Source organism: Lycium ferocissimum, chromosome 11 (genome assembly GCF_029784015.1).
Source record: "Lycium ferocissimum isolate CSIRO_LF1 chromosome 11, AGI_CSIRO_Lferr_CH_V1, whole genome shotgun sequence".
In the NCBI taxonomy this organism is placed as follows: Eukaryota; Viridiplantae; Streptophyta; class Magnoliopsida; order Solanales; family Solanaceae; genus Lycium; species Lycium ferocissimum.
This window is the reverse complement of record NC_081352.1, coordinates 41729232-41741774: the sequence shown is the minus strand read 5'-3', so window position 1 is coordinate 41741774 and position 12543 is coordinate 41729232. Positions and strand designations below refer to the sequence as shown.

Below are 12543 nucleotides of genomic sequence, written 5' to 3'. Positions count from 1 at the left end.
CACCAAAATGGTGCAAAAAATAGTGCAAGGTTGAAGCTCCAAAACACCATTTTTTGCACCAAAATAGCATTTGGTGCAAAAGATGGTGCAAAGTTGGAGATGGCTAAGGATGAAGAAAAGGGGGGAGAACAAGCGGCAAAGGAGTAAATAGTTAAAAAAAAAAGAAAAAAAAAGATATAACTTAAATAGTAAAGTGAAAACTGGCTATCGTGAGCAATAGGGCAATTTGCACGATTATCCTTATTCGGGGGTGGTCTTTAATTTTTGTCCCTCAAATTGCTGGGATTTAATTTTTACGGTTCGCCTAAAATACCCCGAGATTCTGGATTCGAATCCCGGCTCAGCTAAAAAAAAAAATCACAAGACAGAGTTTCGTTGCAAAATTAGGCCTATTCGGGCAAAAGTTAAGCATTATTCCAGCAGAGAAAAAAAAAAAGAAATTGCCTTAAGGCAGATTTTTGCGAAGCCTTACCTTGCGATTTTTTTTTTTTTTTTTTTGCCTGAGAGGGATCCAAACCCAAAATCTTAGGATATTTTCGGGCAATTTTTTAAGCAAAGGCCAAAAATTAAAGACCAGCGCCTTTGAAGGACAATCCGTTCAAAAAAAATGTGTGCAATACCAACAAAGCCCAATCACCATTTGGAAAAAAAAAAAAAGGCTTAATACAACAACGATCTCTTAAATTTATCAGTAAACTTCATTTAGACACTCGAGCTTGTTCCACTTAAACATGGGATAAAATGTTCCTATTAGACACTTTTAATTCAGAATTTTGAAATTCTTTTTGTGCGTGGTCTCAAGTATCCATTACGTACATAAGTTAACCACTCAAAATATGTCACCTCATTTAATTATACGATACGCATTAGTCTCAATTGGAACATGTGTGAGGTTAAACATATATTTTTAACAAATGGACTTTTAAAATGCCGTGCTAATTTGACAACATGAGATACTCTCTACCGCCCAAAGTAGAGGTAAGGTCTATACGCTCCTCAGACTCCACATTATGGTATCTCATTGGGTATGTTGTTGTGGTTGTTGTTGTGATACTCTCTTAGGTTATCAACATCCCCAAGCGTAATAATTTGTAATGGCATGTCTGCATATCTATTATCAACAACTATTCAGATTTTAACAACAACAACAAAAAGTTAGATATGATATATTTAGGGTTGGGCGTTCGGTCGGTTCGGTTTTTCGATTTTCAATTTATAAAAAATGGGAACCGAAACCGAACTGAAATAACTTCGGTTTAGTTCAGTTTTTGCAATTTCAGTTCGGCTTCTTCGGTTTAGATATGGAAACTTTCCCACAGCTACAAGTAGGAGTTTGGACAATTTCTAGCAATTTTAACAAACATAAGCTAAAACTAAAACGATGTCTGCTAAGCTCACAGGAAATAGTACTAGACTACTAGTACATCTGACAGGGTCAAAGAAATCATATGCCAAACAGAGGAAGCAACCAACACCAACAACCCAGAGAAAGCAACCACCCTCCAAGAATCCGCTTTTCTACTCTCTGTTGGCCTCATTCTTCATATATTATGTATATATGTAATATGTGAAGTGAACCCAATATATTATGTATAAACCCAATATATTATGTATATATGTAATGTTTCATGAAAAATATGGCTTGCTAAAATTCAATTTTTCGGTTTAAATTAGAATTTGCATGCACTGAAAACCAAACCGAATTGTAGAAATCCCATAAATTAAAATAAAACCGGACCCAAAAATCCGAAACTGAAATTAAAAAAAAGTTCGATTCGATCGGTTTTTTCGGTTTGAACCGAAATACGCCCAACTGTAAATATATTAGTGAGATAATCTTGATCACATGGCCACAATTATTTTTCCCTTATGTTTCCAGAAAAGCCCGTATCATGATTATTATGTTGATTATTGGAAACCGAGCGTTTCCTGGTTCAAAAATGTCGAATCTCGTCTGAATCATCATTTGTCCGGACTCTTTGGCGTAAGTTCCTTGGCTTGGACAGGGCATTTAGTCCATGTTGCTATTCCTTAAAAAAAAATATTGAAGACAGATTGCAAATGAAAAAGAGATTCCGAAATTGCAAATTTTGTTGATTACTTGGTTCCTTAACATTGTTTTGCAGTGAATTACAGTATTTTTAAATCAAATATCAACTTCCGTAAACCGACAAACATTTAGGACCCTATTTAGAGACATATTCATGATTTAAACTTTATGTATTTTAAATTCTAAGACAGTAATCTCAAGTGCTACTAATTGGGTTTTAAGTTTATTTTTAATATTAGATTTTTTAATAGTATAAAATTTGGAAGGTACGTAACTTAAAAGTTAAAAGCCTACGTCCCCCTTGCTACTCCCATCGTCAGAAGAAATGGAGCAATACACAAAGTAAAACACAATTTCCATCGTCAACGAAATTTGAACTTAAACTCCAATAATCTTGACATCTCCACCTAGATATTTCGTTGAACTTGAGCCGCCCTTAATCTTAAAATCTCGACCTAGATATGTTATTTTTAGCTCCACATAAAAGCATTTTAATAAGGAATTTTTACCTGTCATAGCTACCTCTAAGACTTATTTATGAATAATAACTACCTTATTTTTTTATTTAATTTTTGTAGCTTTATTTTTCCAAAATTACATTCCATAACTAATCCAGGTAACTTTTGAAATACGTATATCTTTATTCTCCCTCATTTTGCACATTTATCATCTTCTCCCACCACTAAAAAAATTCTCTCTCCTCTTTCCCTTTCCCTTTCCCCTCACTCACTTCGCCTCGCTCGACATCTCCTTGGCGCCGCCGCGACTAAAGGTCACTCTTGCTCGGTGATGCCAGAAAAAAATTCTCTCTCCTATTGCCATCGGTGATGCCAGAATCCATGGCTTCTTCTCAGATCTAGACGGTTATCGAGCAAGTTGATCGGATTTGGAATAATGAACATCACAACCATAAAGCTTAAGCTTTTTGGGATTGCACAGTATATATCTGATTCAATGATCTAGTAGAAGTTGATTTCATTTTTTTCTTGATATCTTCTATCTTCTTTTACGCTAAATTAGGTGGTTCGAGTGTAATTTCGTTAGTGAGCAGCACATTCTTTGATTTGTCTTTGTTGACATGTTAGTGAGCAGCACATTCTTTGTTAGTGAGCATCACATTCTTGATATCTTCTATCTTCTTTGTAATTTCGTTAGTGAGCAGCACATTTAACTACTCCTGCAAATGCACCAAATGACAACTATTCCTCAATCTCAATCCTGTTAATATCTTTTTTTCCTTCTCGTTAAGATATGCATATGCTCAAGTTACAATCTTTTCAAGTAAGTATGGCACTCAAAGATATAATGATGCGAAGAAGGTGTTTGATGAAATACTCTAAAGATATATTGTTTGCTCTCTTCATTACGATATCATGTTATCTTCATCATGGGTTGGTGAATAAGGTAATGGATGAATTTCACGGTTTCTACTAAGGATAATGTTGGTGGACAGCTATGATTGATCTTCGGTTAGAAACAGTGAAATGAAAAATCTTGGAAATATATTTAAAAGATATTTCGTTGTATTTCAATGTATTTAATTTCGAAACAGTTTACGATATATTTCATTGTATTCCATTGTACATACACATACTACAATTTTATATTTCTTAAATAATCAACCATATTTCATTGTATTTCGGTGTATATTTTTACGTATTTGGAAGTATTTCTAAAAGTTTGGAATGGAGTAATTTGGAGAGAGAAACGTGGGTTGTTATGGAAACTTGACAGTTATGCGTCATATATTGATTTAATTTGACTTACCATTTAAAATAAAAGAAGAGAATCTATTCCATAAATAATTTTATTTTTACTCTCATTTTTGTATTTCGGTATATTTCAAAAATGTGAACTCTAGGATTTTGTATTTCGTGTATTCTCATATTTCAAAAACGCGAAATACAACTAAATACAATAGGCCCAAACGATTTGTAAATATAGAAAAAGTAGCTATAAATTGTTAGAAGCTATTAAAAGGTAGCTGTTTTTGTAAGTTGCCCTTTTAATAAAGGCTAAAAAAAAGCACTCATCGGTCAATTCAGCCTTTTCTATTCGTTTCAAGCCTGTTAAGAGAAAATGTCCAAAAAAATAATAGTAAGCCGGCCCATTGATCTTCCAAAGGCCAAGAAAGAGTTGACAGAAACCAGCATAATTATAGTTTTAGCTCCATTTTGTGGTGGAGTTCTATATAATTATATTGTGTAATAGAGTTTGATCTATAAGACTAAACAATGACTTCTAACTCTTAACTTCACGTCCCAACTATTCTAACTCAACTTCACGTCCCAACTAAACCACAAGTTGATATTTTCTAGTTCTCTAAAGTCAAGGCTGCATGTGATCTTCTTTTAGATCAAAACATGTTTGTCGAAATTTGATAGAGAAAAATCAAGATATTAAAAAGCATAAATTACCTACTCCCCAACCCCACCCTCCACCACGTACCCCAAAAAAAAAAAAAAAAAAAAAAAAAAAAGTTATGCAGAATAAATAAAAGAAAGCACAACTGTAGTTTGCAACTTGCAAGATTGTCCAACTGTAATATTTATATGACGAAGAAATTACAGCAGAAAAGAATGAAATCATAAAATTAACAAACACCAATCAAACTTGAAGAAACAATGTAAAAAAAAAAAAAAGTTGGAGTACAAGTAGTCAAGAATTAATTTTTATAAGCAAAAGATAATTATAGTTTGCCCCTCAAGAAAGTGCTCCCATCAAGAAAACTCCAGAAACCAAACCAAGAATTCCAACATTGAACCTCTTAGCATCATTTGGAGTTGTTGGAGATGGCTCTTTAGCTGTAGTATTATCAGCATCAGTACCTTTCTTGGTAGAACCACCAGCAGGTGCAGGTGCATCATCAGTAGATGGACTTTTAGCATTAGTAAATTCCACAGGAATTAAAACTTTATCCAATTGGTAAACAGCCAATGGAGGGTCTTTCCTTATAGCATTATACACATTTGTTTCCACAGCACCAGATGAGACATTCACTTGATTGTTCTGTCCAGTGAAGTTAAGTCCAAAAGGCTCACCTTTTTGTCCTGTTGCTTGTGTCCTAACAGGGTTGCTCACTGTTTGTAAGTCATCAAATGTGTAGAATTTTGGGATAACATGGTACTGAATGAGCTGGACCTTTTGTTGGTCATTTAGTTTGTTGAGGGTCCCACTTGGGAGGTTGTTAAAAGCATTGTCTGATGGTGCAAAAACTGTCATGCCTTGGTTGGAATTGTTGACTTGGTTGTTGATTTGGCTTCCAACTTGTGTATCATTAAGGAATTTAATGAATGTGTTGTATTGTCCTGGTTTTTTGAGGATTGCAAAGATGTCAATTGGTCCTGTGGGTGCTGGAGCTGGTGCTGTTGGAGATTGAGCTTGGATTGTTTGAGGAAAAAGAACGAAGAATAGTGGGATCGAAGACAGAAGAACGAGAGGGAGTGCTCTTTGATGAACCATTGTTGGAGAGAAATGTGAGATGGAGAGAAATGGGAGTGGTGATTTGATGTGTGAAGTAGAGGATTGTGTGTAATTTATGGGATAAGATCTGGGGCTAATCCTTGGTGGAATGAGCTGGCTATGGACTTGCATCAAGACAAATTTTATTTGAAAGTGAAAATATAACAACCAATAGATAGACTAGAAGAATAAAATATATCAGTGATTAGAAACCCAAAAGCACACTTTGTTTTTCCATCAATGCTAATGTTAAGAAAATGATTCTTCCTCTAACTCGACTCCAAAAATTAGCTCATGATATGAGTATTGTCTATAATATAGAGTTAATTCCTTGGATGATCACCCAAGTTTAGAGAATTTCCTACAAAAGTCACTTTTATTTCATTTAGGACAATAAAGTCATTGAAATATCACTATTTTCCTCAAAAAATACTAAATACCTCAAAAGCCTCATTCTCTCCAAGTTGGCATGCCACGTCATTAAAGCCCCATATTTTTTAATAATAGACTTATTTAATTCATCAAACTCATTTAATCAAATTCATATTTTTGAGGAAAATAGTGATACTTGAGTGACCTTAATGAAACAAAAGTGACTTTTGTAGGAAATTCCCTAAACTTGGGTGACCATCCAAGGAATTAACTCCTATAATATAAAAAGACAACACCTTATTTCTTTAAATAATGTGGTACATTTTAACAGTTTCTTGCACTACAGACTTGGACAGTTGGTGCAGACGAATAACATATCGAGACAACAACTCATTCCTTTAACTATGTATTGTTCTTTACTCCTCTCGAACGCTTAGTCTGGACAACTGGAGCGTGGATAAAATAATATTGGCGTTCAATACTGAGAAACACAACAATGGAGGTGATTTTGGCTCATATACCATGTTAAGAAAATGGATTTTGAGCTTAATTCGACTCTAAAATAATAGCTCACGAAGTGAAGAAATGTCCAATAGTATTATATAAGGAGACAGCAGGTAACTCATCCGCAATGGCGGAGCCACTCTTTGCCAAGGGGAGATTTACACCGCGTAGATAGATAGAAAATATATTCTTTTATATTTATACTATATGTTGACATCTCTTGGTAAAAATTCTGGCTCCGCCATTGCTCATCCGTTTACCAGCGTGGGACACTTTAATAGCTAATAGTAGTTAAAGGGTACTAATCACCCTTTTTCAATTGATTAACACAAGGAGCTTGGAATTGACATTGTAACAGTAATGCAAGAAAAGATTTAGCTGACTTTAAGAGAAAAAAAAAAAGAAATAATAAAAGAGGGCAGGCTAGAGCTGAAAAGAACCAGATCCAATTAACCAAAGTGGCAATACCAACTACAGAGCCGAAATATGAATTATATATATGAAAGATAAGATTATAAAGATATTTGACAGAGTGGCAGAACATGGTATGAGACATAGGTGCTAAAACTTAGAGGGTTTCAACTAAGAAACAGAGCACTTTAGCTTGTCATCCTGTTGTTTGATGATTACGTAGGTCCATACTCCATATATATTCTTTGTGGAATGTCTTTATCCCTTCCTGATAATTTAACAGTTAGGAAACAGTGGACTTTTGCAATTTTCCAGTATGGTTCCCACTTAGAAATACTTTTATAGACAAGTTGCATTAAGGGGGGCCAACCACTTGGATTTGAAAAAACAGCCACAGCCATTTTCTTATGTGAATATATCGCATTTTAGTTACTTTAGTTTGAACTCCATATTCGTTTGGATAGATTACAATATACTTGTTAAGAGTCCCGGCTCTTGCAATAGAACATTGTAGAGAAATATAGCAGAAGAAAGGTAAATCGGAGAGACCTTCTGCTAGCCCAAGATCGTAACTAAGATCGGAAGATTCAACTAAAGAAGAGGAAGCTATGAAAGGAGAATTTGGTTATGGAAGAAAGACTTTCTTGAATTGGCTTGAATGACTTACAATTGGGGTTGGCTTGGCTTAATTACAAATGTTCAAGGCCACTCATATTTATACTTGTCTAGGGATGGTTCTAGATATTATTCTAGATACATCCATAAGAAAAATCTAGTTCTTTCTTGTCTTCTACCACTATTCTAGACTATCATGATATTATTCTAGATACAAAAGGATCTAGATAATTCTACCCTCAATTATAAATATCTAAGTGTCTAGAATTTCTAGACATTTCTTAAGTATATATATCAAAGATATTACAATATAACTTTCTAGAAACTCTTCTAAATATCTATGATATTTATTCTTTCAAAAAATTAACTTTAATTTTTCACACTCCTCCTTAAAGTAATTTTTTGGAAGCTATCCCGAACTTGTCGTGGAAGAACTCAGACGAAGCTTTTGAGCGTGCCATGGTGAAGATCTCAACAATATTTTACCGACACTGCTTCCTTCAAATGCTGATGGTTTTCCGCTAATAATTGGGTCTCCAAAGAAACATGAATACATCTTGATAAAATTTTCATCTCTGTAGCGGAGAGACTTGACAATATTTGTTTTTGGCCTTTGTGAACCACGTGAATCATCTTCATGCTGAGTTTCACATTCTTGAGTTTCCAGACTCCCCCTTTCTCTTAGCTCCTCAACAATTGTGATATCTGGAAAGACACTCGAGTCGGTGACGATCTGACCACGATTTTCCTTCGAAGCCTCAATACCAGCATAGGATCCACCACTAGATTTCCTTTCCAGGTCCTCAATAAATTGTTTGGCAACTTCGGAGCTTTCAAAAGTCATACCGTTTGTATCTGCATATGAAATTGAGCCTTTAAGGTCAACCTTTTCATTTATTTGACTGTCGACTTCTCCATCTGCTTCCAGCATTTGATCTGAGCTAGTGATTGACTCTGATATGGTAGATGATTGACCAGAGACTTCAACTTCCACCACAACTCCCTCAATGCTTTCTCCAGAATGGTCACCATTGTCATATATAGTTTTAGAAACTTCATGCTCAGGATCTACTTCAACATACTCCACGTCCAGACTTTTATTACCAATTTCGGGGGATCTCTTCGTTGATTTCCTCGATGGCGGTACCGCCACATCGGTCCGATCCGAATGCCTTCGGAATCTGCTTGCTTTTTGTTGATGACACCAATGCCTTCCTTCTGCACGTAATGGACCGTATTATCTATTGAATCCACGATCCGGTCTTTTTCGAAATTGAGGGAAGCTAAGGCATCTACTGCTCGAGTCTCAGCTACGAAGCACCTTCCCCAGTCTTCTTCTTCTTCAGCAACTTTCTCAACTTGAGCCATATTGCTCTCTTTTGTTCGGCAATATCTTTTTATGTGTCCTATTTGACCACATCGGTAACATTTAATAGACTTCTTACCATAATTAGAAGACTCCTTCTTCTGTCTTAGAGAGCTTGAACCCTCTTGGAATTGAGAATACGCCATCTCTCTTGAGCCACTTTGCTTTTGCCTTACTTTAAGATTCCTTTGATTAGCTGCAAGAGCATTTCCTTCCCCTTATTTGATCGATACACCAGCCATCTGTTTGGCTAGTAGCTCCTGTGATGACAACAAATTCTCAAACTCCTCGAAGGATGGTTGTTGAGCCCATCCTTGAATTGATGTAACAAAAGGAATATATTCTGACTTTAAACCACGAATGATAATTCGTCTCATTCGTGCTTCAGAGATAGCCTTATCCGGATTTAATAATGAGATCTCTGAACATAAGTTCTTAATCTTCAAAAAAATTCAGAATAGAAAGATTACCTTGAATGGTGTTAGCCAATTCATTCTCAAGATCTCGTAGCCGCGCTTCATCCTTCTTATTGAACAAACAATCAAGGGTCCTCCAAATTTCATGAGCCGATTTGCACCTTATAATATGATCAAACAAGTTGTGAGAGATGGACCTCAGATGAACTCCGCCTTCGCATTAATTTGCTTCCACTTCTTGTGTATGAGGCGCTATTTTCGTGTCCGTCAATCAGGAGGACTTGTGTAACTACCATTAACAACATCCCACAAATCCTCTCCCACAAGGTATGACTCCATACATGTCTTCCATACCTTGTAGTTGGACTGATTCAACAACTCCATCCCCAGTCCATTAATACAGCCGCTTAAATCCATTTAGAGAAATCAATTGAATCTACCACTAACCCGATCTTAAAATAAAATCCAGAAGCCAACTACGGCTATGGCTCTGATACTATGTAGAGAAATATAGCAGAAGAAAGGTAAATCGGAGAGACGTTCTGCTAGCCTAAGATCGTAACTAAGATCGGAAGATTCAACTAAAGAAGAGGAAGCTATGAAAGGAGAATTTGGTTATGGAAGAAAGACTTTCTTGAATTGGCTTGAATGACTTACAATTGGAGTTAGCTTGGCTTGATTACAAATGTTCAAGGCCACTCCTATTTATACTTGTCTAGGGATGGTTCTAGACTACCACTATTCTAGACTATCATGATATTATTCTAGATACAAAAGATCTAGATAATTCTACCCTCAACTATAAATATCTAAGTGTCTAGAATTTCTAGACATTTCTTAGGTATATATATCAAAGATATTACAATATAACTTTCTAGAAACTCTTCTAAATATCTATGATATTTATTCTTTCAAAAAATTAACTTTAATTTTTCACAAACATTGTATGAAAAGACATTGTCTTTGTTGGTTTTGGTTGTTGGTCGATACTCGATGCAATTCTTGATTATTCTCTCTCTTTTTGCGTTGTTATTTCAGACTCATAGGAGTAAATATATTTAAGATGGATAGTAGCTCATACTTTGAATAACCATCGACAAATTAAAAAATCCTTTTTTCGGAGGTTGTCTTTGCTTGTTTCTGAAAGCAATGGGAAACTTGCTCCATAGAATCCTTTGATAAATGTATTATATAGGATGTCATTGTATGTGACAATTTTTGAAATATTTTTTTGTAATCTTTTTCCTCCTATAACGGCTCTATCCTGAGAATCAATCACAATCGAATAGATGGAAGAGAGATCAATCCTCTTTTCTTTCAATCTTTAGAGTAAATATAGGATAATCAGTACATTGCAATGTTCAAAATAAAGCTAGATGAATAGAAATATCGAACGGACATAGCTCTCAGGTAAGAAATGAACCTATAACCATCTAGATCACAAAGTACTCTTATTTTTAGGAGACTTTAATCCTTAATATTCTCTATGAGCAAAACCGCTCGGGTGTGCTTTGGAATGACAATTAATTATAACCTACAAAGATGAACTCTTGAACTAGAATTTAGGGTTGTTGTTGTTGTTACTCCCTCCATCCCATAATAAATGTCACCTTAGTCAAAAAAATTGGTCCCATGATAAGTGTCAGCTATTACACTTCGCCTTTTCGTATACGTTAATGTTTTGTCTTAAGTCGGTTGTCGTAGGCTCGTATTGGAAATCATTGGAGAGTTTTGTAAAAGTTATATGGGTGTATCCCGGAGATGTATAAGTCCTTAAACATGTTTGAATAACGTTACAAAGGTTAGACGTTAAACGAATCAGAGAGAATACGTTTTGTCGAAAAAATTGGACAGAGTCCATTTTCACGGACCGTGAAAATGGTGGTTGGCCACCATGACTCGGAGGCAATGGAGAGGAGCCACTGGACTAATTTCACGGCCACTTTCACTGCCAGTGAAAATTTTCGTGGTCCGTGAAATTGAGGTGGTGGAAAATTTCCCCCTTTTTATAAACTAAAGGCCATGACTTGGGGTTCATAATTTTTGCCAAAATAGATTTCTCTAAACCCTCTAAGCTTTTCTAAACACCCATAAACATCCCATACTATTTCAAAAGGAGATCAAGCATTAAAACCCTAAACTAATTCATAGAAAGTGGTTGTTCTTGCTTCTACTTGGAATTGTGGTGAATTTGATCTTGAGGAAAGTTGTGTGTGGCTAAAGTTATTCAAGTATAAGGTATGTTCTTCATCTTATTGCTTATGTTGAGTTGATTTGGAGGTTTAGTAAGTCTTAAAGTAAAGAGAATCATGGTAGAGAAGTCATGAGGTATTAAGTTGAAGTTGATGGCTATGGATTGATTTTGAAAGGGATTTTATGATTGATTTAATTTTAATTTGAATGCAATCTCTTGGCTATGGAATTGTTGATGTTGTTATTGTTGTTTGGGAGTTTTTTTGAAGTTTTGAGCAAGTAAGTGATATAGGGGAAATGCTGCTCGAATTTCGTTAGCTCATTTATTAGTCTAGTTTAACCTTATAAGCGTTTCAACGACTTAACCTTAGTATGAATCTTCTTGAATGTAGACTTGCAAGCTCGGGAGGATAGACGTTGAGTGGTTAAGTAGACAATGAGGTATGTAAGGATGTCCTTTTCTTTCTCTGGCATGATCTTATTGATACAAATATTTACGGATATCCTTCATAATGACTTGAATCCTAGAAATGTTGAAAGCTAAGGTTCTTGATCTTCTTATGACATTATGGATCTTTGTTTTATAATGTTAATGATCTTGTATTGTGATTATTGGCCATATTTATTGCTGATGATCTCATCTAATGGTTATTGTTCCTTCAAGGTCAGACATGCAGATGATGATAGTTCCATAATGGTAATCGGAGGTTACCGGCCTTACATCACTCCGATACAGATGCAACGCTTCTTTGAGCTCTCATTCATGCTGTATATATATATGTAGCTATTTTCTCACACTGAACCGCGTTATAGTTGGCCCGGTACGGCACCTATTGTGCACGCCATTGCAGTTGGGTACGGATAACACCGAGCTTATTATGGCCGGGTACGGATGACACCGACCCTATTAAGGTCGGGTACAACATTATGATATATGTATATGTATGATTTTTTTTTTTTCAAAAGTAAAGCATGTATGTTATTCGTGTTAAGAGGTATTCAGATGTACTGGTTATCTCTATCATCTCTTGTTATTTTTATATCTTTATTATGTTGCTTTCTATGCCTTACGTACTCGGTACATTATTCATACTGACGTCCTTCTGTTTGTGGACGTTGCGTTCTTGCCCGCAGGTAGACAGGGAGACACCTCA

General features: G+C 35.4%; 1 protein-coding gene across 1 annotated transcript; it reads right to left on the bottom strand.

Annotated features, from left to right (window-relative positions):
- Positions 1 to 4581: 4581 nt before the first annotated feature.
- LOC132037912 (fasciclin-like arabinogalactan protein 9) lies at positions 4582 to 5558 on the bottom strand. The gene has a single exon (XM_059428560.1). It carries the CDS (start codon positions 5510 to 5512, stop codon positions 4754 to 4756), a length of 759 nt encoding a protein of 252 aa, XP_059284543.1. The 5' UTR covers positions 5513 to 5558; the 3' UTR covers positions 4582 to 4753.
- Between the last annotated feature and the right edge of the window lie 6985 nt (positions 5559 to 12543).